This window comes from Macaca mulatta, chromosome 4, assembly GCF_049350105.2.
Source record: "Macaca mulatta isolate MMU2019108-1 chromosome 4, T2T-MMU8v2.0, whole genome shotgun sequence".
Classification (NCBI taxonomy): Eukaryota; Metazoa; Chordata; class Mammalia; order Primates; family Cercopithecidae; genus Macaca; species Macaca mulatta.
Genome location: NC_133409.1, coordinates 112572824 through 112595616, shown reverse-complemented (window position 1 = coordinate 112595616; position 22793 = coordinate 112572824). Strand labels below are relative to the sequence as shown.

At 37.6% G+C, this 22793-nt stretch overlaps 1 protein-coding gene across 4 annotated transcripts in view; it reads left to right on the top strand.

The window, feature by feature from the left end:
- KCNQ5 (potassium voltage-gated channel subfamily Q member 5) overlaps positions 1-22793 on the top strand; it is a 567770-nt gene that overhangs the window by 447993 nt on the left and 96984 nt on the right. For 3 of the 4 annotated variants that reach the window (XM_028846834.2, XM_077998864.1, NM_001265828.1), the window contains 1 exon segment: positions 21820-21930. The exons of the other annotated variant lie outside the window; for it this stretch is intronic. In XM_028846834.2, coding sequence (XP_028702667.1) covers positions 21820-21930 — 111 coding nt within the window. 4 annotated transcript variants of the gene reach the window in all.

The following is a 22793-nucleotide window of genomic DNA, read 5'->3' as shown; positions in this document are numbered from 1 at the left end:
ATATAAATATACTAAAATACTAAAAATACTTTAAAATCAGGGGTGAACACACAACTATGTGGGGGAAAAAATCTTAAATATCTAGGACTCTGTCCTCAGATAGCTCCCACAAAAGTTGAGTTTATGCACCACTAAAAAAAAAAATGTAATTTTAAAAAATACTAAAATTAAGGAAAGTAAATGATGCATTATGAGTGAGATTTATGCAAAAAAAGATAAGGCAGAACCCCAATTGCAGAACACATTCTTCATCAAGAATATTACATTTATGTGCTTTAGGCTAAAATAAAATATGCAACACGTAAGTCTCTTTGTGATTATCTGCATTAGTCAAATTTCTGACTAAGCAACCAAGTAGCCATCATAGACGTTCCAATTAAGAAGACTTCTGTGTATTCTCATGCATTAATATATAATATCAAAAAATTATCTCACCCACAGAGAATAACAAGACTCTCTCATAAGAACATTTATTTTACATTGATTCAACTGCTTTATGGTTCTACTAATTCCCTTGCAACACATTTGCTATGCAGAGTAAAAGTCTGATGTATTGTGATTCACTTTTAACACTGTATATATTAGAAGAGAATTAAATGCTTTGACTCAGGAAGTATCAAAAATATATTAGTACAAAAAGAACCCATTAACCGACCACACTTTAGTTCTTTCTGTCATCCCAAACCCACCCAATCCCTGTCATCCCCACCCACCCAGCCCATATGTAGTCGTGAAGCATCCTCATGGTTCACCCAAGATGAACAGAGTCACTGGGTTTGATTCCAGCACCATCACCTATGGGGCTCAACCCTTGCACCCTAATGCCATATGCACATGTAGAACTGGCAGAGAATTACACAACAAAGGGAGTGGAGTGTGATGGAAGTATCTTCAAAGGAGCAACTAAATTATTTATTTAATGTTGGATTCCCAGTCTAAAGACAGTATAAAAAGAGTGTCTTACTTATTTGTTTTCCATTATAGCAGTAATCCGTTTTTTCCAAAATCAGCTCTGGCTCCTTAAGTTCATTCGGCCCACATTACTGTGTTAACTGTATACCGTAAGTAATAACAGCCACCTGCCCTTCTGCCTGGGAGTCACTGAGGTACGCAGTTTGTAAGCATCTGCAATACAGAGATGATGAGATACAATCAAATAAGTCATCTTTCCATGCCATGCCATCAGGATGCTGCTGGGTTCTTGAAGATCTGTGAGGAGTGTTTCTAGAACACGGACTGACTGCCTCATCACCCAATTCAATTGTGAAGTCTAGGTGTGATTTCCGCCAAGCCCCTAAAGATCACATAGGCAGCCTCTCCAGGTTCTCTGAAATATGCTGCTATTCCAGAATCTCCCCAGTTATTCTGAAGAACTGGTGCTTTTGGGTTCTTGTGTGGGCCTACCTTTCTCTGACCCTGAACCTAACTGAAACTAATCGTTACTGGGTTCTACCAGTGAAAAGAGTCACAACATTTTTGGAAGGCAGAAAGAGGTTTGTTATTTAGCACAAGCATGGGAGAATAAGCACCAAGAGGGCTTCTGCTACTCAGTTCATGTACAAAGGATCAGCTGATAAACATTAGCAGGGCCTCCCAAGTGCTAGGAAAAGAAAAGAAACATAATGTAGTTGTACAGTTCCAAGGAGACTCACCGGTACTTCAAGGGCAGCTTGACCTGAAAGTCAAAAAAAATCAATGAGTGTCTATGCAGTGCTCATCTAAAGATGGTTTTATCAAATGTAGCTGGTCCTTGACTTAGAATGTCAAAGCCAGAGTAAGCAGATGGGTCAGGGTAAATACCTGGAGAAGATTCACATCGTTTTATTGTAAGCACACCTTAAAGGATTCATAATTTTATGTCTGGTGCTACCTTTCTGTTCACATCATGAAGCCCAGGTATCCTCTTTGCCTCCACAGAAGGGAAATGATGCATGCACTCTCCAGGCAAGAAACAAAGAAAACCCACACCAACTCCCTCTCTGGCATAGAGGGGGACAAAACTGCCACCCTGTTGCCAGATCCTTCCCAAACCTAAGCTGGCAACAAAAGGCCCCTAGGCTTTCAACCAGGAAACATCCCTAGCTCCTTTGAAATCAGAGTGGAGAAAGTTATTGAGGCTGGGGGTTCAGTTGCTGGCTATTGAGATCCCTTGCACTCAGTGAAATGTGATCATCCTGGAAGCCTGAACCAGAGTGTAGGGAGAAAGTGGGCAGAGTCTTCGCTCACCCCCAGAGGAACTCCAGAGTGCTGTTCTCAGATTTCACAACCTTCTATTCACCCCCACAAACCACCCCTGTAGGAGAAAGGGGCAACCCTAAATTCAGAATGAAAGAAAGTAGGCACTCTTTTCTACTCAGGATGAAACACTGAGCACATTGTCACTTGGCCGTGTCCCATTCTTTAGAGTCAGAGTCAGTGGTTTAAAACCCACTCTGAGAGCACTGGGCCAAGCAAATGTATTATTGGAATGAAAAGCAAAGCAAACCATGAAATGTAACATTTTTGCCGTAACCAAACCATGAAAGTTCTTCTTCAGTCTATTGTTATTAATAAACCAATGTAAAAAGATTAAGCTATTTTTTGGAAAAAGTATAGTAGATTAATATCTGTCCCACATATATAAAGATTAAGAATAAAATTGACCTGGGAATTTTTTTCTGCATTCTCAAGGAATTCTTTTGAGAATCCCATATTAATACTGCTGGTAACATTAGATTAATTTGGCTCCTGTAAAGTCCTACTACAAATTCCCTCTCTCTGACATTGGATGAGCTCTTCCAACCAGCAGACCTCTTATTAACCTGTCCTTGACCCCTTCTCAGACCTTCACAGCCCATGTCTTTTTGCCTATTCCAAGCCTCTGACTCCCCACACATGATCGCACCTTCTCCTTGTCTATAATTGAAAGGACGGACGTAAGCATTCCTAATCCTTCCCTCCACTCATACTGAGGCCACATCATACCCCCACCGTGGAAGCACTGTCCTTTCACACTGCCTGGGCTAACCCCTCCAACTGTGCCCTTAACCCGATTCCTTTTTGGGTACTTTACCTCATCAGGAAGCCGCCCCCCCTTCCCTCTTCGGTCTCACCCTCTCTGCAAACATGCACAAGTACATCCTGGAAAGCCTCCTCTCAAGTCAGAGATTCCTGGGAGTTCTTGCCCTCTGCATCTCACTCCAGTTGTTGCCAATGTTTTGAAAGTATTATTCATTTATTTACTAAATATTTAGTGAGTTTCTCTCACTTTGTGGCAAGCATTATGCTAGATGTTAGGGAAATAAAAAGTAAGCTGAGGTTCCACTTTCTAGTTAAGGAAATAAGAATCCCTACCCAAAGAAAAATACAACACACTATCACTCATGTTAATGTTATTAAGAAACAAGGAGCTGAAATAAAGAGTAATCAGAGACCCTACTGAAGATAGGTAGAGAAGGCCTCTTCAGTGAGGAACTATTTTGGATAAGACCTGAAGGATGAAAAGGAGCCCTTGGAAGAGTGAGGAAAATGGCAATTCCAGCTGAGGGAACAGCTTGCGCAAAGGCCCTGAGGTAGAAAGATCCTGGCTTGTTTGAGGAGCCGAAAGGCCACTGTCATTAAAGTGCAGTGAGCAAGGGTAAAATCAAGATGATCTTAGGTAGGTGGAGACAGCTTAATTAGTAGCTTAGAATTTATTTGGAATTCAACAGCTAGCCATTGAAGGATTTTTAGATGGAAATAAGAAAATGATACCCCTTGCAGGTATATGAAGAAGGAACTAGAGGAAAGCAAAAGCGAAAGCAGACAGAGCAATTAAGAGGCTACTGTAGCAGCCTGGTCTACCATGGTGGCAGCAAAGACAGAGTAAGGGGGGTGAATTTGCAAAAACTTAAGGAGATGGAATCAACAGGACTTGCTGATAGATTCTGTGGGGGGAGTGAGGGAAAATGAATAATTAGGATGATTCTGAGGCTTCTGACATGAGCAAGTGGATAGATTTGTGGAGCTCTTGGTTAAGACAGGAAGGAATATATGTGGTAGAAGTAAGAGTTCTGTTTTAGATACATTAAGTTTAAATGACTATGTGACATCTAAATGGAACTGTCAACTGCAGATATGTGAATTGGGAACTCAGAAAAGTGTCCTGGCCTAGAGGTATAAATTTGGCATATTTAGCATAAAAGTGGCATTTAAATCTATGAGAACATTTAAGATCACCTGGAAAGAGAGAAAAAAGAGGGGATAGAAAAGAAAGGAAAGTCTAAGAAGAATACAATCTTTAAAAGAAGAAAAAGACCTAGAACAAAACCTTAAAAATCCAGTGTCCAAAGGTTGAAAAGGGTAAAAGGAGCCACAGAAAAAGAGCCACCAAGGATATAAAGAGAAAACCCTGAAAGTGAAGAGAAGAGTGCTTCCAGAAAGGGGTGGCCAGCTGAGCTGAATGCTTCTGAGAGGTCTGGCATCATAGAGTTTGTCTCCTTCTTTATTATTTCTGCTTCCGAATTCTTCCCCCTCTTTCAAAGCTCAGGTAAGGTGGCATGACCAGAGCAAACACTTTCTCAGTGATTGCCAGTGACCACCTGTCTCCACCATATTCAGTCTCTTTTCCCAATGCTCATTGTCCTTGTTTTCTTTTTCTTTTTCTTTTTTTTTTTTTTTTTTTTTTTTTTTTTTTTTTTTTTTTTCCAGATGGAGTTTTGCTCTTGTTGTCCAGGCTGGAGTGCAGTGGTGTGATCTTGGCTCACTGCAACCTCCACCTCCTAGGTTCAATCAGTTCTCCTGCCTCACCCTCCTGAGTAGCTGGGATTACAGGCATGCACCACCACACCCGGCTAGTTTTATATTTTTAGTGGAGATGGAGTTTCACCATGTTGGCCAGGCTGGTCTCAAACTCCTGGCCTCAGGTGATCCACCTGCCTCAGCCTCCCAAAGTGCTGAGACTACGGGCATGAGCCACCGTGCCCAGCCTCATTGTCCTTGTTTTCTATTAGGCTGTGACATCAGGGATTACCTGTTCTTTTGTGAAACTCCCCATTCTCTGTTGAGTTTCCATTTATATAACCCTTTCCCAATTGTTCTACTTTTGAAAAACTTGAAAACCATGATATCCAAAGAAATTCTTCTCTGACTTTCCTTTTCCTTCCATTCCTTAAATGTCTGTGTTTCTTGAGGTGTCCCTTGGACCCCTTCTGTGTACCTTTTGTAATCTCAGTTATGCACATAGCTTTAACAATCACCCTGTTACTGATTCTAAAACCCAAATTTCATGCCAAACCAAATTTCTCTCTCAGTACTCAAGCTCTCATTCTCAGTTTCCTGCTAGACATTTCTGCATTAGTCATACTGATATTTGAAAAACCATTATTTGCAAAACTAAACTCTTCACCTTTGCTCCAAAACCTTCTCTTTTTCATTATAATACTTTTATTTATGATGCAACCATCTTCCCACTTGAAATTTTCAAGTCACTGTTGACTTAGTCTCTCCTTTTACCTCAATCAATAAATTTATTCCTATTGAACTTCCTAAACATTTCTCTTTACTCTCCACTCTCACAGTGTCTTAACTGGTCTCTGCACCTCTCATTTCTTCCTATTTCAATCTCTCCTGTACATTTGCTGCCATAATTTCAGTTTCTAAAAGCACCACTCTGATCACATTATGTACTTTGCTTACAAAAACCTTCCATCAGTATTTCTGGGCTGCAAAACAAGAGAGCAGAATCCTTATCCCACCCATAGGGCTTTCATTCCTTTATTCGGTAAATGTATATTGAGTGACTACTGTATGCCAATCACTGTACAAGGTGCTTGGATTCAGCAGTAAGATAAAGTCCCAACCCACGTGTAATTTACTTTCTAGTTGGGAAGGCAAACAATAAACAATTTAATCAATATACAATATCATTTCAGGTATTGATACATTCTGTGAATAAAGATGAACAGAATAAGGATTTAGGAAACAGTTGGTTGGGAAGTAGCCTTTTTTGTTGTTGTTGATTTCCGTGGGGTTTTGTTTTGTCTTTATGAGAAAATGACTGTTATTATTATACAGTGTTCCCCAGTGATTATTTTTCTGTAAGTTATTGGGGAACAGGTGGTTTTTGGTTACATGAGTAAGTTCTTTTGTGGTGATTTGTGAGATTTTGGTGCACCCATCACCCAAGCAGTATACACTGCACCCTATTGGTAGTCTTTTATCCCTCGCCTCCTTCTCATCCTTTCACCCTGAGTCTCCAAAGTTCATTGTGACATTCTTATGCCTTTGCATCCTCATAGCTTAGTTTCCACCTATGAGTGAGAACATAGGATGTTTGGTTTTCCATTCCTGAGTTACTTTGCTTAGAATAATAGTCTCCAATCTCATCCAGGTGGCTGCAAATGCCATTAATTCATTCCTCTTTATGACTGAGCAGTATTCCATCATGTGTGTATAAATATATATATTTATACAGTTTTTTTATCCACTCATTGATTGATGGGCATTTGGGTTGGTTACATGTTTTTGCAGTTGTGAATTGTGCTGCTATAAACATGAATGTGCAAGTGTCTTTTTCATATAATGACTTCTTTTCCTCTGGGTAGATACTCAATAGTGAGATTGCTGGATCAAATGGTAGTTCTACTTTTAGTTCTTTAAGGAATCTCCACACTGTTTTCTATAGTGGTTGTGCTAGTTTACATTCCCACCAGCAGTGTAGATGTGTTCCCTGTTCACCGCATCTCCACCAACATCTACTGTTTTTCCACTTTTTTATTATGGCCATTTTTGCAGGACTAAGGTGGTATCACATAGTGGTTTTGATTTGCATTTCCCTGATCATTAGTGATGTTGAGCATTTTTTCATGTGTCTTGGTCATTCGTATATCATTTTTTGAGAATTGGCTATTCATGTCCTTAGCCCACTTTTTGATGGAATTGTTTGTTCTTGTTGATTTGTTTGAGTTCATTGTAGATTCTGGATATTCATCCTTTGTCAAATGTATAGATTGTGAAGATTTTCTCCCACTCTGTAAGTTGTCTGTTTACTCTGCTGACTGTTTCTTGTGCCATGCAAAAGCTCTTTAGCTTAATTAAGTACCAGCAATTTATCTTTGTTTTTATTGCATTTGCTTTTGGGTTCTTAGTGTTGAAATCCTTGCCTTACTCAATGTATAGAAGGGTTTCTCCAATGTTATCTTCTAGAGTTGTTATAGTTTCAGGCTTTATATTTAAGTCCTTAATCCACCTGCAATTGATTCTTGTATATGGTGAGAGATGAGGATCTAGTTTCATTCTCCTACATGTGGCTAACCAATTATCCCAGCACCATTTGTTGAAAAGGGTGTCCTTCACTTCTCAAAAGAAGACATTTATACAGCCAACAAAATTATGAAAAAATGCTCATCGTCACTGGTCATCAGAGAAATGCAAATCAAAACCACAATGAGATACCATCTAAAGCCAGTTAGAATGTCGATCATTAAAGAGTCAGGAAACAACAGATGCTGGAGAAGATGTGGAGAAATAGGAACACTTTTACACAGTTGGTTGGAGTGTAAATTAGTTCAACCATTGTGGAAGATGGTGTGGCAACTCCTCAAGGATCTAGAACTAGAAATACCATCTGACCCAGCAATCCCATTACTGGGTATATACCCAAAGGATTATAAATCATTCTACTATAAAGACACATGCACATGTATGTGTTATTGCAGCACTGTTCACAATAGTAAAGTCTTGGAACCAACCCAAATGCCCATCAATGATAGACTGGATAAAGAAAATGTGGCACATATGCACCAAGGAATACTATGCAGCCATAAAAAAGGATGAGTTCATGTCCTTTGCAGGGACATGGATGAAACTGGAAAACATCATTCTCAGCAAAGTAACACAAGAAGACAAAAATCAAACACCACATTTTCTCACTCGTAAGTGGGAGTTGAACAATGAGAACACATGGACACGGGAGGGAAACATCACACACCAGGGCCTGTTGGGGGGTAAGGGGCTGGGGGAGGGATAGCATTAGGAGAAATACCTAATGTAAATGACAAGTTGATGGTTGCAGCAAACCAACATGGCAAATGTATACCTATGTAACAAACCTGCACTTTGTGCACATGTACCCCGGAACTTAAAATATAGTTTAAAAAAATAAAATTCAGTTTCAAAAAAAAGAAAAAGAAAAGGGTGTCCTTTCCCCATTTTATGTTTTTGTTTGCTTGTCGAAGATCAGTTGGCTGTAAGTACTTGGGTTTATTTCCGGATTCTCTATTCTGTTCCATTGGTCTCTGTGCCTATTTTTATACCAGTACCATGCTGTCTTGGTGACTATGGCCTTGTAGTTTGAAATCAGGTAATGTGATGCCTCCTGATTTGTTAGGTTTTTTTGTTTTTGTTGTTGTTGTTGTTTGGTTGGTTGGTTGTTTTGTTTATTTTTGTTTGTTTGTTTTGGCTTAGTCCTGCTTTGGCTATGTGGGCTCTTTTCTGGTTCCATATGAATTTTATCATTGTTTTTCCTAATTCTGTGAAGAATGATGGTAGTATTTTGATGGAAATTGCATTGAATTTGTAGATTGCTTTTGGAAGTATGGTCATTTTTACAATATTGATTCTACCCATCCATGAGCATTGGATGTGTTTCCATTTGTTTGTGTCATCTATGGTTTCTTTCAGCAGTGTTTTGTAGTTTTCCTTTTAGAGGTATGTCACTTCCTTGGTTAGGTATATTCCTGAGTTTTGTGGATATTTTTTGTTTGTTTTGTTTTGTTTTGTTGTTTTTGCAGCTATTGTCAAAGGGATTGAGTTCTTGATTTGATTCTCAGTTTGGTCACTGTCGGTGTATAGAAGAAGTACTGATTTGTGCACATGAATTTTGTATCCAGAAAGTTTGCTGAATTCTTTTATGAGTTCTAAGAGCTTTCTGGAGGAGTCTTTAGGGTTTTCTAGGTAAACGTTCGTATCATCAGCAAACAGCAACCGTTTGACTTCCTCTTTCATGATTTGGATGCCCTTTATTTCTTCCTCTTGTCTGATTGCTCTGGCAAGGACTTCCAGTATTATGCTGAAGAGGAGTGATGAGAGCGGGCATCCTTATCTTGTTCCAGTTCTCAGAGGGAATACTTTCAACTTTTCCCCATTCCGTATTATGTTGGCTGTAGGTTTGTCATAGATGACTTTTATTACTTTTATTACATTGTTACATTATGACATTTTATTGTCATAGATGTCCTTTGCGTACCAGTTTTGTTGAGAGTTTTAATGATAAAGGGATGCTAGATTTTGTTGAATGCTTTTTCTGCATCTATTGAGATGATCATGTGATTTTGGTTCTTAATTCTGTTTATGTGCTGTATCACATTTATTGACTTGCATATGTTAAACTATCCCTGCATCCCTGGTATGAAACCCATTTGATCATGGTGGATTATCTTTTTGATACATTGTTAGATTCAGTTAGCTACTAGTTTGTTAATGATTTTGGTATCTATGTTCATCAGGAATATTGGTCTGCAGTTTTCTTTTTTGATTATGTCCTTTCCTGGTTTTGGTATGAGGGTGATACTGGCTTCATAGAATGAATTAGGGAGGGTTCCCTCTTTATCTTGTGGAATAGTGTCAATAGGACTGGTACCAATTCTTCTTTGAATGTCTAGTAGAATTCTGCTGTGAATCCGTCTGGTCCTAGACTTTTTTTTTTTTTTTTTTTTTTTTGGTAATTTTTTAACTACCATTTCAATCTCTTTGCTTGTTATTGGTCTGTTCAAGGTATCTAATTCTCCCTGATTTAAACTAGGAGGGTTGTATTTTTCCAGAAATTTATCCATCTCTTCTAGATTTTCCAGTTTATGTGTGTAATGGTATTCATAGTAGCCTTGAATTATCTTGTGTATTTATGTGGTGTCAGTTGTAATATCTCCTATTTCATTTCTTCTTGAGCTAATTTGGATTTTCTCTCTTCTTTTCATGGTTAATCTTGCTAGCGTTCTATCAATTTTATTCATCTTTTCAAATAACCAGCTTTTTGTTTCACTTATCTTTTGTATTTTGTTTGTTTGTTTCAAATTCATTTAGTTCTGCTCTGATCATGGTTATTTCCTTTCTTCTGCTGGGTTTGGGTTTGGTTTGTTCTTGTTTCTCTAGTTCCTTGAAGTGTGACCTTAGATTGTCTGTTTGTGCTCTTTCAGACTTTTTGATGTAGGCATTTATGGCTGTAAACTTTCCTTTTAGCATCGCCTTTGCTGTGTCCCAGAGATTTTGATATGTTGTGTCACTGTTGCCATTCAGTTCAAAGAATTTTTTAATTTCCATCTTGATTTGATTTTTGACCCAATGATCATTCAAGAGCAGGTTATTTAATTTCCGTGTATTTGCGTGGTTTTGAAGGTTCATTCTGGAGTTGATTTTCAGTTTTATTCCACTGTGGTCTGACAGAGTGCTTGATATAATTTGAATTTTCTTAAATTTATTGAGGCTCATTTTGTGGCCTATCATATGGTCTGTCTTCGAGAAAGTTCCATGCACTGTTGAAGAGAATGTATATTCTGTGGTTGTTGGATGGAATGTTCTGTATATATCTGTTAAGTCTATTTGTTCCAAGGTATAGTTTAAATCCATTGTTTCTTTGTTGACCTGCAGTCTTGATTACCTGTCTAGTGCTGTCAGTGGAGTACTGAAGTCTCCCACTATTATTGTGTTGCTGCCTGTCTCATTTCTGAGGTCTATTAGTAATTGTTTTATAAATTTGATAGCTCCAGTGTTAGGTGCATATATGTTTAGGATTGTGATATTTTCCTGTTGGACTAAGCCTTTTATCATTATATAATGCTCTCTTTGTCTTTTTTAACTGCTGTTGCTTTAAAGTTTGTTTTGTCTGTTATGAGAATAGCTACTCCCACTTGCTTTTGGTGTCCATATTCCAAAAATGTCTTTTTCCACCCATTTACCTTAAGTTTGTGTGACTCCTTATGTGTTAGGTGAGTCTCTTGAAGGCAGCAGGTATTTGGTTGGTGAATTCTTATCCATTCTACAATTCTATATCTTTTAAGTGGAATATTTAAGCCATTTACATTCAACATGAGTATTGAGATGTGAGGTACCATTCCATTCATTATGCTATTTGTTGCCTGTATACCTTGGTTTTTTTGTTTTTGTTTTTGTTTTTTAAATTGTATTTTTGTTTTATAGGTCCTGTGAGATTTATGCTTTAAAGAGGTTTTGTTTTGATGTGTTTCCAGGATTTGTTTCAAGATTTAGAGCTCCTTTTAGCAGTTCTTGCAGTGGTGGCTTGGTAGTGGTGAATTCTCTCAGAATTTGTTTGTCTGAAAAAGACTGTGTCTTTCCTTCATATATGAAGCATAGTTTTGCTGAATACAAAATTCTTGACTGGTAATTGTTTTGTTTGATGAGGTTGAAGATAGGGCCCCAATCCCTTCTAGCTTCTAGGGTTTCTGCTGAGAAATCTGCTGTTAATCTAATAGGTTTTTATTTGTAGGTTACCTGGTACTTTTGTCTCACTGCTCTTAAAATTCTTTCCTTCGTCTTAACTTTAGATTAGCTGATGACAATGTGCCTAGGTGACGATCTTTTTGCCATGAATTTCCCAGGTGTTCTTTGTGCTTCTTGTATTTGGATGTCTAGCTCTCTAGCAATGCTGGGGAAGTTTTCCTCTGTTATTCCCTGAAATAAGTTTTCCAAACTTTTAGATTTCTCTTCTTCCTCAAGAACACCGATTATTCTTAGCTTTGGTCATCTATCCTAATCCCAGACTTCTTGGAGGCTGTGTTCGTATTTTCTTATTCTTTTTTCTTTGTCTTTGTGGAGTGAGTTAACTAAAAGACCTTGTCTTAGACCTCTGAATTTCTTTCTTCTACTTGTTCAATGCTATTGCTGAGACTTTCCAGAGCATTTTGCATTTCTATAAGTGTGTCCATTGTTTCCTGAAGTTTTTATTGTTTTTTATTTATGCTATCTATTTCCTTGAATATTTCTCCCTTCACTTCTTGTATCATTTTTTGGATTTCCTTAAATTGGGCTTCCCATGTCTCTGGTGTCTCCCTGATTAGCTTAATAATTAACTTCTTGAATTCTTTTTCAGGCAAATCAGGAATTTCTTCTTGGTTTGGGTCCATTGCTGGTGAGTTAGTGTGATTTTTTTGGGAGTTATAAAGAACTTTGTTTTGTCATATTACCAGTTTTGGTTTCCAGTTCCTTGTCATTTGGGTAGGCTCTGTCAGAGGGAAGGTCTAGGACTGAAGGCTGTTGTTCAGATTCTTTTGTCCCACAGTGTGTTCTCTTGATGTAGTTCTCTCCCCCTATTCCTATGGATGTGGCTTTCTGAGAGCTGAGCTGTAGTGATTGTTATCTATCTTGTGGATCTAGTCTTCCAGACTCCGGGTTGGTACCGGGGGTTGTCTGCACAGAGTCCTGTGATGTGAACTGTCTGTGGGTCTCTCAGCCATGGATACTAGCACAGTATTTAGGGTGTCTCCCAGCTCCCTCAGGAGCAATCTGCCTCCATCAGAGGGTCTGTGGGTCCTCTCTATTTTCGTTTTAAAGGCAGACTTTGTAATAGGACACACTAGTGGGCAAGTTATAGTTGTATACTGATAAGGAAATTGTTTAAATTATTTGAATCCAAGTTTCCTCATATAATCACAAGGTGAGGTCCCATAATAGGTCGTCTGCAAGCTGAGGAGCAAGGAAGCCAATCTGAGTCCCAAAACCCTAAAAGTAGGGAAGCCAACAGTGCAGCCTTCAGTCTGTGGTCAAAGATCCAAGAGTCCCAAAACTGAAGAACTTGGAGTCCAATGTTCAAGGACAGGAGGCTTCCAGGATGGCAGAAAGATGTAGGCTGGGAGACTAAGCCAGTCTCAGGAAGTGGCTTAAATTTGGTGATCTGGGATGGTTTTCTGTGGAGCTGACATTTCAGCAGGTACCTGAATTCAGACCTGGAAGTAAGAGAAATTCAGAAAGAGAGAAGCAAGGGCAAAGATCCTGAGGCAAAAAAAAAAAAAAAAAGAGCTTGGTGTGCTGATGAATTGATGAATAGCAAGGCAGAAGAGGAAGAAGCAGAATGAGAGAGAGCATGGTAGAAGACCATGTCTGAGAAGTTAGCTGAGGTCAATCATGAAGAACCCTGCAGGTCATGGAGAGAAGCTGAGACTTTGTTCTAAGAGATTTGGGGGACCCCTGAAGCAGTTTGATCATAGGAGAGACATGATATTCAAAGACATTCCCTGGCCTAGCTTTAGCATATCTAGTTAATCTTCTCTTTACTAATCCTTTACTTTTCTTTCATTGTAAATTGAGAAATTATAGTTATATGTTTATGGGGTAGAAAGTGATGCTATGATTTATGAATACAATGTGGAATCATTACATCATGCTAATTAACATATCCACCACCTCAAATACATATCAATTTTTGTGGTGTGGCTGGGTGCAGTGACTCACTCCTATAATCCCAGCATTTTGGGAGGCCAAGGCAGGGGGATCATTTGAGGTCAAGAGTTTTAGATCAGCCTGGCCAACATGGTGAAACCCCGTCTCTACTAAAAATACAAAAAATTAGCTGGGTGTGATGGTGCATGCCTGTAATCCTAGCTACTCAAGAAGCTGAAACAGGAGAATCACTTGAACCTGCGAGGCGGAGGTTGCGGTAAGCTGAGATCGTGCTACTGCACTCCAGTCTGGGTGACAGAGTGAGTCAGTCTCAAAAAAAAAAATTGTGGTAAGAACATTTGAAATTTAGTCTTAGTAATTTCGAAATGCACAATACACTTATTACTAACTGTATTCACCACACTGTACAATAGATCTCATATATATATTACATATATATACATATATATACACACATACACATATTGTTCCTGTCTAACTGAGGCTTTGTGTCCTTTGACGATCATCTCCCCATTCCCCCAACCCCCAGCCTCTGGTAAACAGCATACTACCCTCTTCTACCATGGGTTTCATTGTTTCAGATTCCACATGTAAGTGAAAACATGCAGTATTTACCTTTCTGTGCCTGGCTTATTGCAGATCATCTCATTAGATGCAGAAACATCATTTGACCAAATTTTATTTCATAATAAAAATCCTCAACAGGCCGAGGCGGGCAGATCACAAGGTCAGGAGATCGAGACCACAGTGAAACCCCGTCTCTACTAAAAATACAAAAAAAAAATTAGCCGGGCGCGGTGGCGGGTGCCTGTAGTCCTAGCTACTCAGGAGGCTGAGGCAGGAGAATGGCGGGAACCCAGGAGGCGGAGCTTGCAGTGAGCCGAGATCGCGCCACTGCACTCCAGCCTGGGCAACAGCGTGAGACTCCGTCTCAAAAAAAAAAAAAAAAAAAAAAAAAATCCTCAACAAATTAGGTACAGAAGGAATGTACCTCAACACAATAAAAACCATATATTATAAGCCAATAGCTAACATTATACTCCACAGTGAAAAATGGAAATTCTTTCCTCTAAGATCCAGAACAAAATAAGGATGCCCACTTGAGCAAGATCCAGTGCTGTGCTGGCCTCAGGTCTAATAGTGATGGTGGCCACAAGGCTGCTTGTGTCAACCCTCACCAATCTCCAGGCACCTCAGCACAGAGAAAGAGAGACTCCATTTGTTTGGGAGAATGTAAAGGAAGAGAACAAGAGTCTCTGCCCAGTAATCCAGAGAATTCTTTCAGATCTCATTCAAGAGCACCAAGGTGATGCCTCTACAAGTCTATAAGAACCATAGCATTACTGGGCTTGGGGTACCCCTTAATGCAGAAAAGGCTGCAGTTACCAAAAACTTAGATCATAATACTGAAATCCCTTCAAATGCCAGGAAAGCCTTCCCAAGGAGGATGGCAAAAACAAGCCCAGATTACAAAGACTACAATAAATACCTAACTCTTCAATGCCCAGACACTGACAAACACCACAACTTCAAGATCATCCAGGAAAACATGACCTCATTAAACAAACTAAATAAGGCACCAGGGACCAATCCTATAGAGACAGAGATGTGTGACCTTTCAGACAGAGAATCCAATATAGCTGTGCTGAGAACGTTCAAAGACACTCAACATAACACAAAGAAAGAATTCAGAATTTTATCAAATACATTTAACAAATAAATTGAAATAATTAAAAAGAATCAAGCAGAAAATCTGGAGGTCAAAAATGCAACTGACATACTGAAGAATCATCAGAGTCCCTTAATAGCAGAATTGATCAAGCAGAAGAAAGAACTAGTGAGCATGAAGACAGGCTATTTGAAAATACATGGTCAGCAGAGACAAAGGAAAAAAGAATAAAAAAGAAGGAAATGCCCAAAATATCTATAAAATAGCTTCAAAGGGGCAAATCTAAGTTATTGACCTTAAAGAGTAGGTGGGGGGAGAGAGAGAGAGAGAGAAAGTGTGTTCAAAGGGATAATAACAGAACTTCCCAAACCTAGAGAAAGATAGCAATATTCAAGTAAAAGAAGGCTACAGAATACCAAACAGATTTAACCTCAAAGCATTTACTAATAAACTTGCAAAGATCAAGGATAAAGAAAAGATTTTAAAATCAGCAAAAGAAGAGAAATAAATAACATACAATGGAGTTCCAATACATCTGGCAGCAGACTTTTCAGTGGAAACCTTACAGGCCAGGAAAGAGTGGCATGGCATATTTAAAGTGCTGAAGGGAAAATATATTTTATCCTAGAATAGCGTATCTGGCAAAAATAGCCTTCATAAAGGAGAAATAAAGACTTTCCCAGACAAACAAAAACTGAGGCCTTTCATCAACACCAGAACTGTCCTACAAGAAATGCTAAAGGGATTTCTTTTGTTTGAAAGAAAAAAGGCATTAAGGAGCAATAAGAAACCATCTGAAGGTAGAAAACTCACTGGTAATAGTAAGTACACAGAAAAACAGAAAATTATAGCACTATAATTGTGCTAATTACTTATATTTTAAGTAGAAAGACAAAAAGATGAACTTATCAAAAATAATAACTACAACAACTTTTCAAGATATACACAGTATAATAAGATAAAGTAGAAACAACAAAAAGTTTAAAAGTGGGATGACAAAGTTAAAATGTAGCATTTGCATTAATTTTCTTTTTGCTTATTTGTTTATGCAATCAGAGTTAAGTTGTCATCAGTTTAAAATAATGGATTATAAGGTATTATTTGCAAGCCTCATAGTAACCTAAAATTTAAAAGCATACAATGGATACGCAAAAAAAATAAAAAGCAAGAAACTAAATCATACAACCAGAGAAAATCACTTTCACTGAAAGGAAGACAAGAAGGAAAGAAAGAAGGAAGAGAAGACCACAAAACAACTAGAAAACAAATAACAAAATGGCAGGAGTAAGTCTTTACTTATCCATAATAACACTGAATATAAATGGATTAAACTCTCCAATCAAAAGACGCAGAATTGAATGGATTCAATGGATTAAAATTAAATTTTAAAAAGCAAGACCCAATGATCTGTTGACTACCAGAAACATACTTCGTCTATAAAGACACACAAAGACTGAAAATAAAAGGATAAAAAAAGATATCCCATGCAAATGGAAACCAAAAAAGAGCAGGAGTAGCTACACTTATATCAGACAGACTAGGTTTCAAGACAAAAGCTATCAAAAGAGGCAAGGAAAGTCATTATATAATGATAAAGGAATCAATTCAGCAAGAGGATATAACAACTATAAATATATATGCACCCAACACTGGAGCACCCAGATATACAAAGAAAATATTATTAGAGCTTGAGAGAGACATATCCCAAGACAATAATAGCGGGAAACATCAACACCCAACTTTCAGCATTGGACAGATCATCCAGACAGAAAATCAACAAAGAAACATCAAACTTAATCTGCCCGATAGACCAAATGGACGTAATAAATATTTATAGAACATTTCATCCAACAGCTGCAGAATACTCCACACACTTCTCCTAAGCACATGGATTATTCTCAAGTATAGATCAGGATAGGCCATATGTTAGGCCACAAAACAAGTCTTAAGACATTCAGAAAATTGAAATAATATCAAGTATCTTCTCTGATCACAATTGAATGAAACTAAAAATCAGTACCAAGAGAAAATTTGGAAACTATACAAACCCATGTAAATTAAACAATATGCTCCTGAGTGACCAATGGGTTAATGAAGAGATTAAGAAGCAAACTGAAAAATTTCTTGAAACAAATGATAGTGGAAACACAACCTATCAAGACTAATGGGATACAGCAAAAGTACTAAAAGGGAAGTTTATAACTATAAGTGCTTACACCAAAAAAGAAGAAAACCTTCAGATAAACAACCTATTATGCAACCTACAAAAGCAAATCAAACCCAAAGTTAATAGGAGAAAGGAAATAAAGATCAGAGCAGAAATAAATGAAATTGAAACAAAGAAAATATGAAAGATAAACAAGGCCAGGCACGGTGGCTCACACCTGTAATCCCAGCATTTTGGGAGGCCGAGACGGGCAGATCACGAGGTCAGAAGATTGAGACCATCCTGGCTAACATGGTGAAACCTTGTCTGTGCTAAAAAAAAATACAAAAAAATAGCTGGGTGTGGTGGCGGGCACCTGTAGTCTCAGCTACTCAGGAAGCTGAAGCAGGAGAATGGCGTGAACCTGGGAGGCGGAGCTTGCAGTGAGCTGAGATTGTGCTATTGCACTCCAGCCTGGACGACAGAGTGAGACTCCGTTTAAAAAGAAAAAAAAAAAGATAAACAAAACAAAAAGTTGTTTTTTGAAAAGATAAACAAAAATGGCAAACTTAGCCAGACTAAGAAAAAAAAGAGAAGACCCAAATAAATAAAATCAGAGATGAAAAAGGAGACATTAAAACTGATACTACAGAAATTCAAAGGATCATTAGAGGCTACTGTGACAAACTATATACCAATAAATGAGAAAACTTAGAAGAAATTGATAAATTCCTATATACATACAACCTACCAACATTGAACCATGAAGAAATCCAAAACCTGAACAGACCAATAACAAGTAATGAGATTGAAGCCATAATAAAAATTCTCCCAGCAAAGAAAAACCTGGGACCTGATGGCTTTACTGTTGAATTCTACCAAACAACGAAAGAAGAACTAATATCAATCCTGCTCAAACTATTCCAAAAAGCAGAGGAGGAACCAATACTTCTAAACTTATTCTACGAGGCCAGTGTTACCCTAATACCAAAACCAGACAAAAATGCATTTAAAAAAGAAAACTACAGGTCACCATCCCTCATGAACATTGATGCAAAAATCCTCGACAAAATACTAGCAAACCAAAATCAACAACACATTAAAAAGATCATCCATCATGACCAAGTGAGATTTATCCAAGGGATGCAAGGATGTTTCCTCCTATATTTAGAACAAAACAAAGATGCTCATTTTCACCACTGCTGTTCAACATAGTACTGAAAGTCCTAGCTAGAGCAATTAGAGAAGAGAGAAATAAAGAGCATCCAAATTGGGAAGGAAGAAGTCAAGTTATCCTTGTTTGCAGATGATATGATCTTATATTTGGAAAAACCTAAAGTTCCCATCAAAAAACTATTAGAACTGATAAACAAATTCAGTCAAGTTGCAGAATACAAAATCAAATACAAAAATCAGTAGCATTTCTATATGCCAACTGCAAATAATCTGAAAAAGAAATTGAGAAAATAATCCCATTTACAATAGCTACATATAAAATTAAATACCTAGGAATTAACCAAAGACGTGAAAGATCTCTACAATGAAAACTATGAAACACTGATGAAAGATATTAAAGAGCATACAAAAACATGGAAAGATATTTCATGTTCATTGATTAGAATAATCATTATTGTTAAAATGTCCATATTTCTCAAAGCAATCTACAAATTCAGAGCAATTCCTATCAAAAATACCAATGACATTAACACATAAATAGAAAAAACAGTTCTAAAGTGTATATGGAATCAGAAAATACCCAGAATAGCCAAAGCTATCCTAAGCAAAAAGAGAAAAACTGGAGAAACTACATTACCTGACTTCAAATTATACTACAGAGATATAGTAACCGAAACAAAACGGTACTGGCATAAAAACACATATAGACCAATGGAACAGAAGAGAGAAACCAGAAATAAATCCATACATCCACAGTGAACTCATTTTTTACAAAAGTACCAAGAACATGCAATGAGGAAAGGACAGTGTCTCCAATAAAAGGTGCTGGAAAAACTGGATATCCATATGCAGAAGAATGTAATTAGACCCCTATCCCTTGCCATATGGAAAAAAATCAAATCAAAATGGGATTAAAGACTTAAATCTAAGACCTCAAACTATGAAACTACTAAAAGAAAACATGAGGGAAATTCTTCAGGGCAAGGATTTCTTGAGTAATATCCCACAAGCACAGGCAACCAAGGCAAAAATGAACAAATGGGATCACATCACATGAAAAAGCTTCTGCACAGCAAAGGAAACAATCAAAAAAATGAAGAGACAACCTACAGAATGGGGTGAAATATTTGCAAATTATCCATCTGACAAAGGATTAATAACCAGAATATATAAGGAGCTCTAACGACTGTATAGGAAAAAATAAAATAATACAATTTTAAAATGAGCAAAAAAAATCTAAATAGATATTTCTCAAAAGACGACATTACAAACTACAAACAGGTATATCAAAAGGTGCTCAATATAATTACTCATCAGAGATATGCAAATCAAACTGCAATGATATATCATCTAACTCCAGTAAAAATGGCTTTTATCCAAAAGACAGGCAATATCAAATGCTGGCAAGGATGTGGAGAAAAAGGAACCATTGTACACTGTTGGCGGGAATGTAAATTAGTATAAATTAGCCACTATGGAGAAGAGCTTGGAGGTTTCTCATAAAGCTAAAAATAGAGCTACCATATGATCCAGCAATCCCACTGCTAGGTACATAGCCAAAAGAAAGGAAATCAGTATATCAAGGAGACATCTGCACTCTCATGTTTATTGCAGCACTATTCACAATGGCCAAGATTTGGAAGTAACCCAAGCATCCATCGACAGACAGATAAAGAAAATGTGGCATATATACACAATGGAGTACTATTCAGCCATTAAAAAGAACGAGAACCTGTCATTTGTAGCAAGTGTATGCAAGTGGAGCTCATTTTGTTAAGTGAAATAAGCCAGGCACAGAAAGACAAACTTCACACGGTCTCATTTATTTGTGGAAGCTAAAAATTAACAGTTGAACTCACAGAGATAGAAAGTAGAATGATGGTTACCAGAGTATGAGAAGGGTAGTGGAGAGAGTGAGCAGGGAGGGAAGCGGAGATGGCTAATGGATACAAAAAAAAAAAAAAAAACTGAAAGAGGGAATAACATCTAGTATTTGAAAGTACAACAGTGTGACTATAGTCAATAATAATTTAGTTTTACATTTTAAAATAATTAAGAGTATAACCGGATTATTTGTAACACAAAGGATAAAGGCTTGAGGTGATGGATACCTCATTCACCCTGATATCATTATTACATATAGCATGCCTGTATCAAAATATCCCATATAACTCGTAAATACATATACCTACTATGTGCCCACAAAAATTAAAAATTATTAATGAATTATTTGTTTGATTTTAAAAAAACAGGGATGCCCACTTTTGCCACGTCTATGCGATATAGTAGTGGAAGTCCTTCCCAGAGCAGTTAGACAAGAGAAAGAAAGAAAAGACATCCAAATAAGAAAGGAAGAAAGGAAATTGTTGCTGTTTGCTGACAACATAATCTTATATATAGAAAACCCTAAAGATTCCAGAAAAAAAGCTGCTAGAACTAATAAATTCTGTACGGTTGCAGGATACAAAATCAACACCACAAAAATCACTAGCATTTCTATACACTAACAACAAACTTTCCAAAAAAGAAATCAAGAGAACAATCCCACTTACAGTAGCTACAAAGATTAAAATACTTAGGAATAGATTTAACCAAAGAGCTGAAAGACCTGTACACTGTTGTCTATAAAATATTAATAAAATAAATTAAAGAAGTCACTAATCCTTTTTAAATCCACCATGCCCCAGTCCAGCTGAACAACTTGTACTTTTCAGAATCTACTCTATGTGTTCTCACTGCTCTGCAGCTAGCCACCTCTTTCACCCTCCCTAGATCACCTTCTTTACCATTTCTGCTTCTCAAAATGTTACCCCTCTTTCAAAGCCCAGGTGTGATGACATCTCCCTAGTAAAGTTCCCTCAACACCTCAAGCTTATAATAACTAATCTCTTCCTTGAATTCCCATAGCAGGTTATTTGTACCTCCATTATAATACCTCTCTTATTCTATGTGTATTTTAATTATTCATGTGTGGCATGTTTCTCTTATTAGGCCATAAATATCTTAGGACAAGAACTATGCCCTCATTTTTGTTCCACTACAAATCTTAACACATACCTTGCACACACCAGACCTTCAGGAAATGCCTGCCAAGGTAATGAAGGGACTGCCTAAATTAACATAAATTATTATTCTATGTACTGATCCGGTACTAAATCCATGGTGCTATCATTTCTGAATCACTGATGGTTATCCACTTACTTAAATAACCTTTCTTTGAATACACTTAGAAAAGACAGAAAACTGTGTTATAAGGGAGGAACAAGTATGTAGGTTATTCTTTTCCTTAAACAAAGAGAAGTTCTGTCATGCGTCATGGAAAATTAAAGCACAGTAATAAAAAGCACCAACAAGATTTGTTGAATAATGATTTAGTGGAAACGTTGCTTGCCTCCTGTTCATAGGTCCTAACTTTCCTCTCAAGTACTTAAGCTGCACGTTCTATTTATTTTGTTTCTAGATTACATTGACAACTATTGGCTATGGAGACAAAACTCCCCTAACTTGGCTGGGAAGATTGCTTTCTGCAGGCTTTGCACTCCTTGGCATTTCTTTCTTTGCACTTCCTGCCGTGAGTATCTTTGCACCAATAAAGCAGTTTAAATTAGGTCTTAGAGACTTATTAGAGTGAGCTCTCACAAATTGGTATGCTTGGGAACACATCTATATCATTTACAAATATAATTTTTCTGATATAATGTTGACTTTTCTAAATTATCTGGACAATTTATAAAATATAGTCCTTCCTTGGAGACACTTAACCTGAGACTTTATTTAATATAGGCTCATACTTTGTGACCAAATAATAACTCTGATGGTTCACTTTTTAGGCAACATGCTACTAAGACATTTAAAATATTTGCAAAGATTTAAAGCTATCTTCTTTTAAAACTGATCCTTCCAATTTGGTTTATAGTGTGTGCTACTTACGGATGTGCACAGTGGAGTATTTTTCTCTTCAGATCCATTTGAGTGAAACGCATACGACCTTAAAGGGTATTAAACATGTCAGATGATTTATTCACTGTGTCATCATCATTGATTTTTTAAATGAGCAGTTTCTGTATCTTATCAGAATAAAGGGCACATTTATCTGCCCCCGAGCTTCTGATTATTTTCTCCTTAGTGAATGAAGCCTGCCTTTCTGATCATTTTATTCTCTTGTGTCTTTAAAGGCAGCTGTTCAAAATATTACAGTTTGTCCCCATTTCCAAGTTCTTGCTTTCGTTCACTCCACCTGGGGTGGGGAAGGGGGAGCCAACAAAAAGGAGGGTTAAGGCAGTGGCAGCAAGAGTGCTTAAGGAAAATAGCTCCAGTCTTGCTCCAGACACAGCTCAAGCTGTGCCAACCAGAGACCCCAGAGCACCTCTCCAAAACTCTTTTAGCTCATAGAGCTTCTCTTCTGCCTATTGATGAGGGCAGAGGACACCCTTG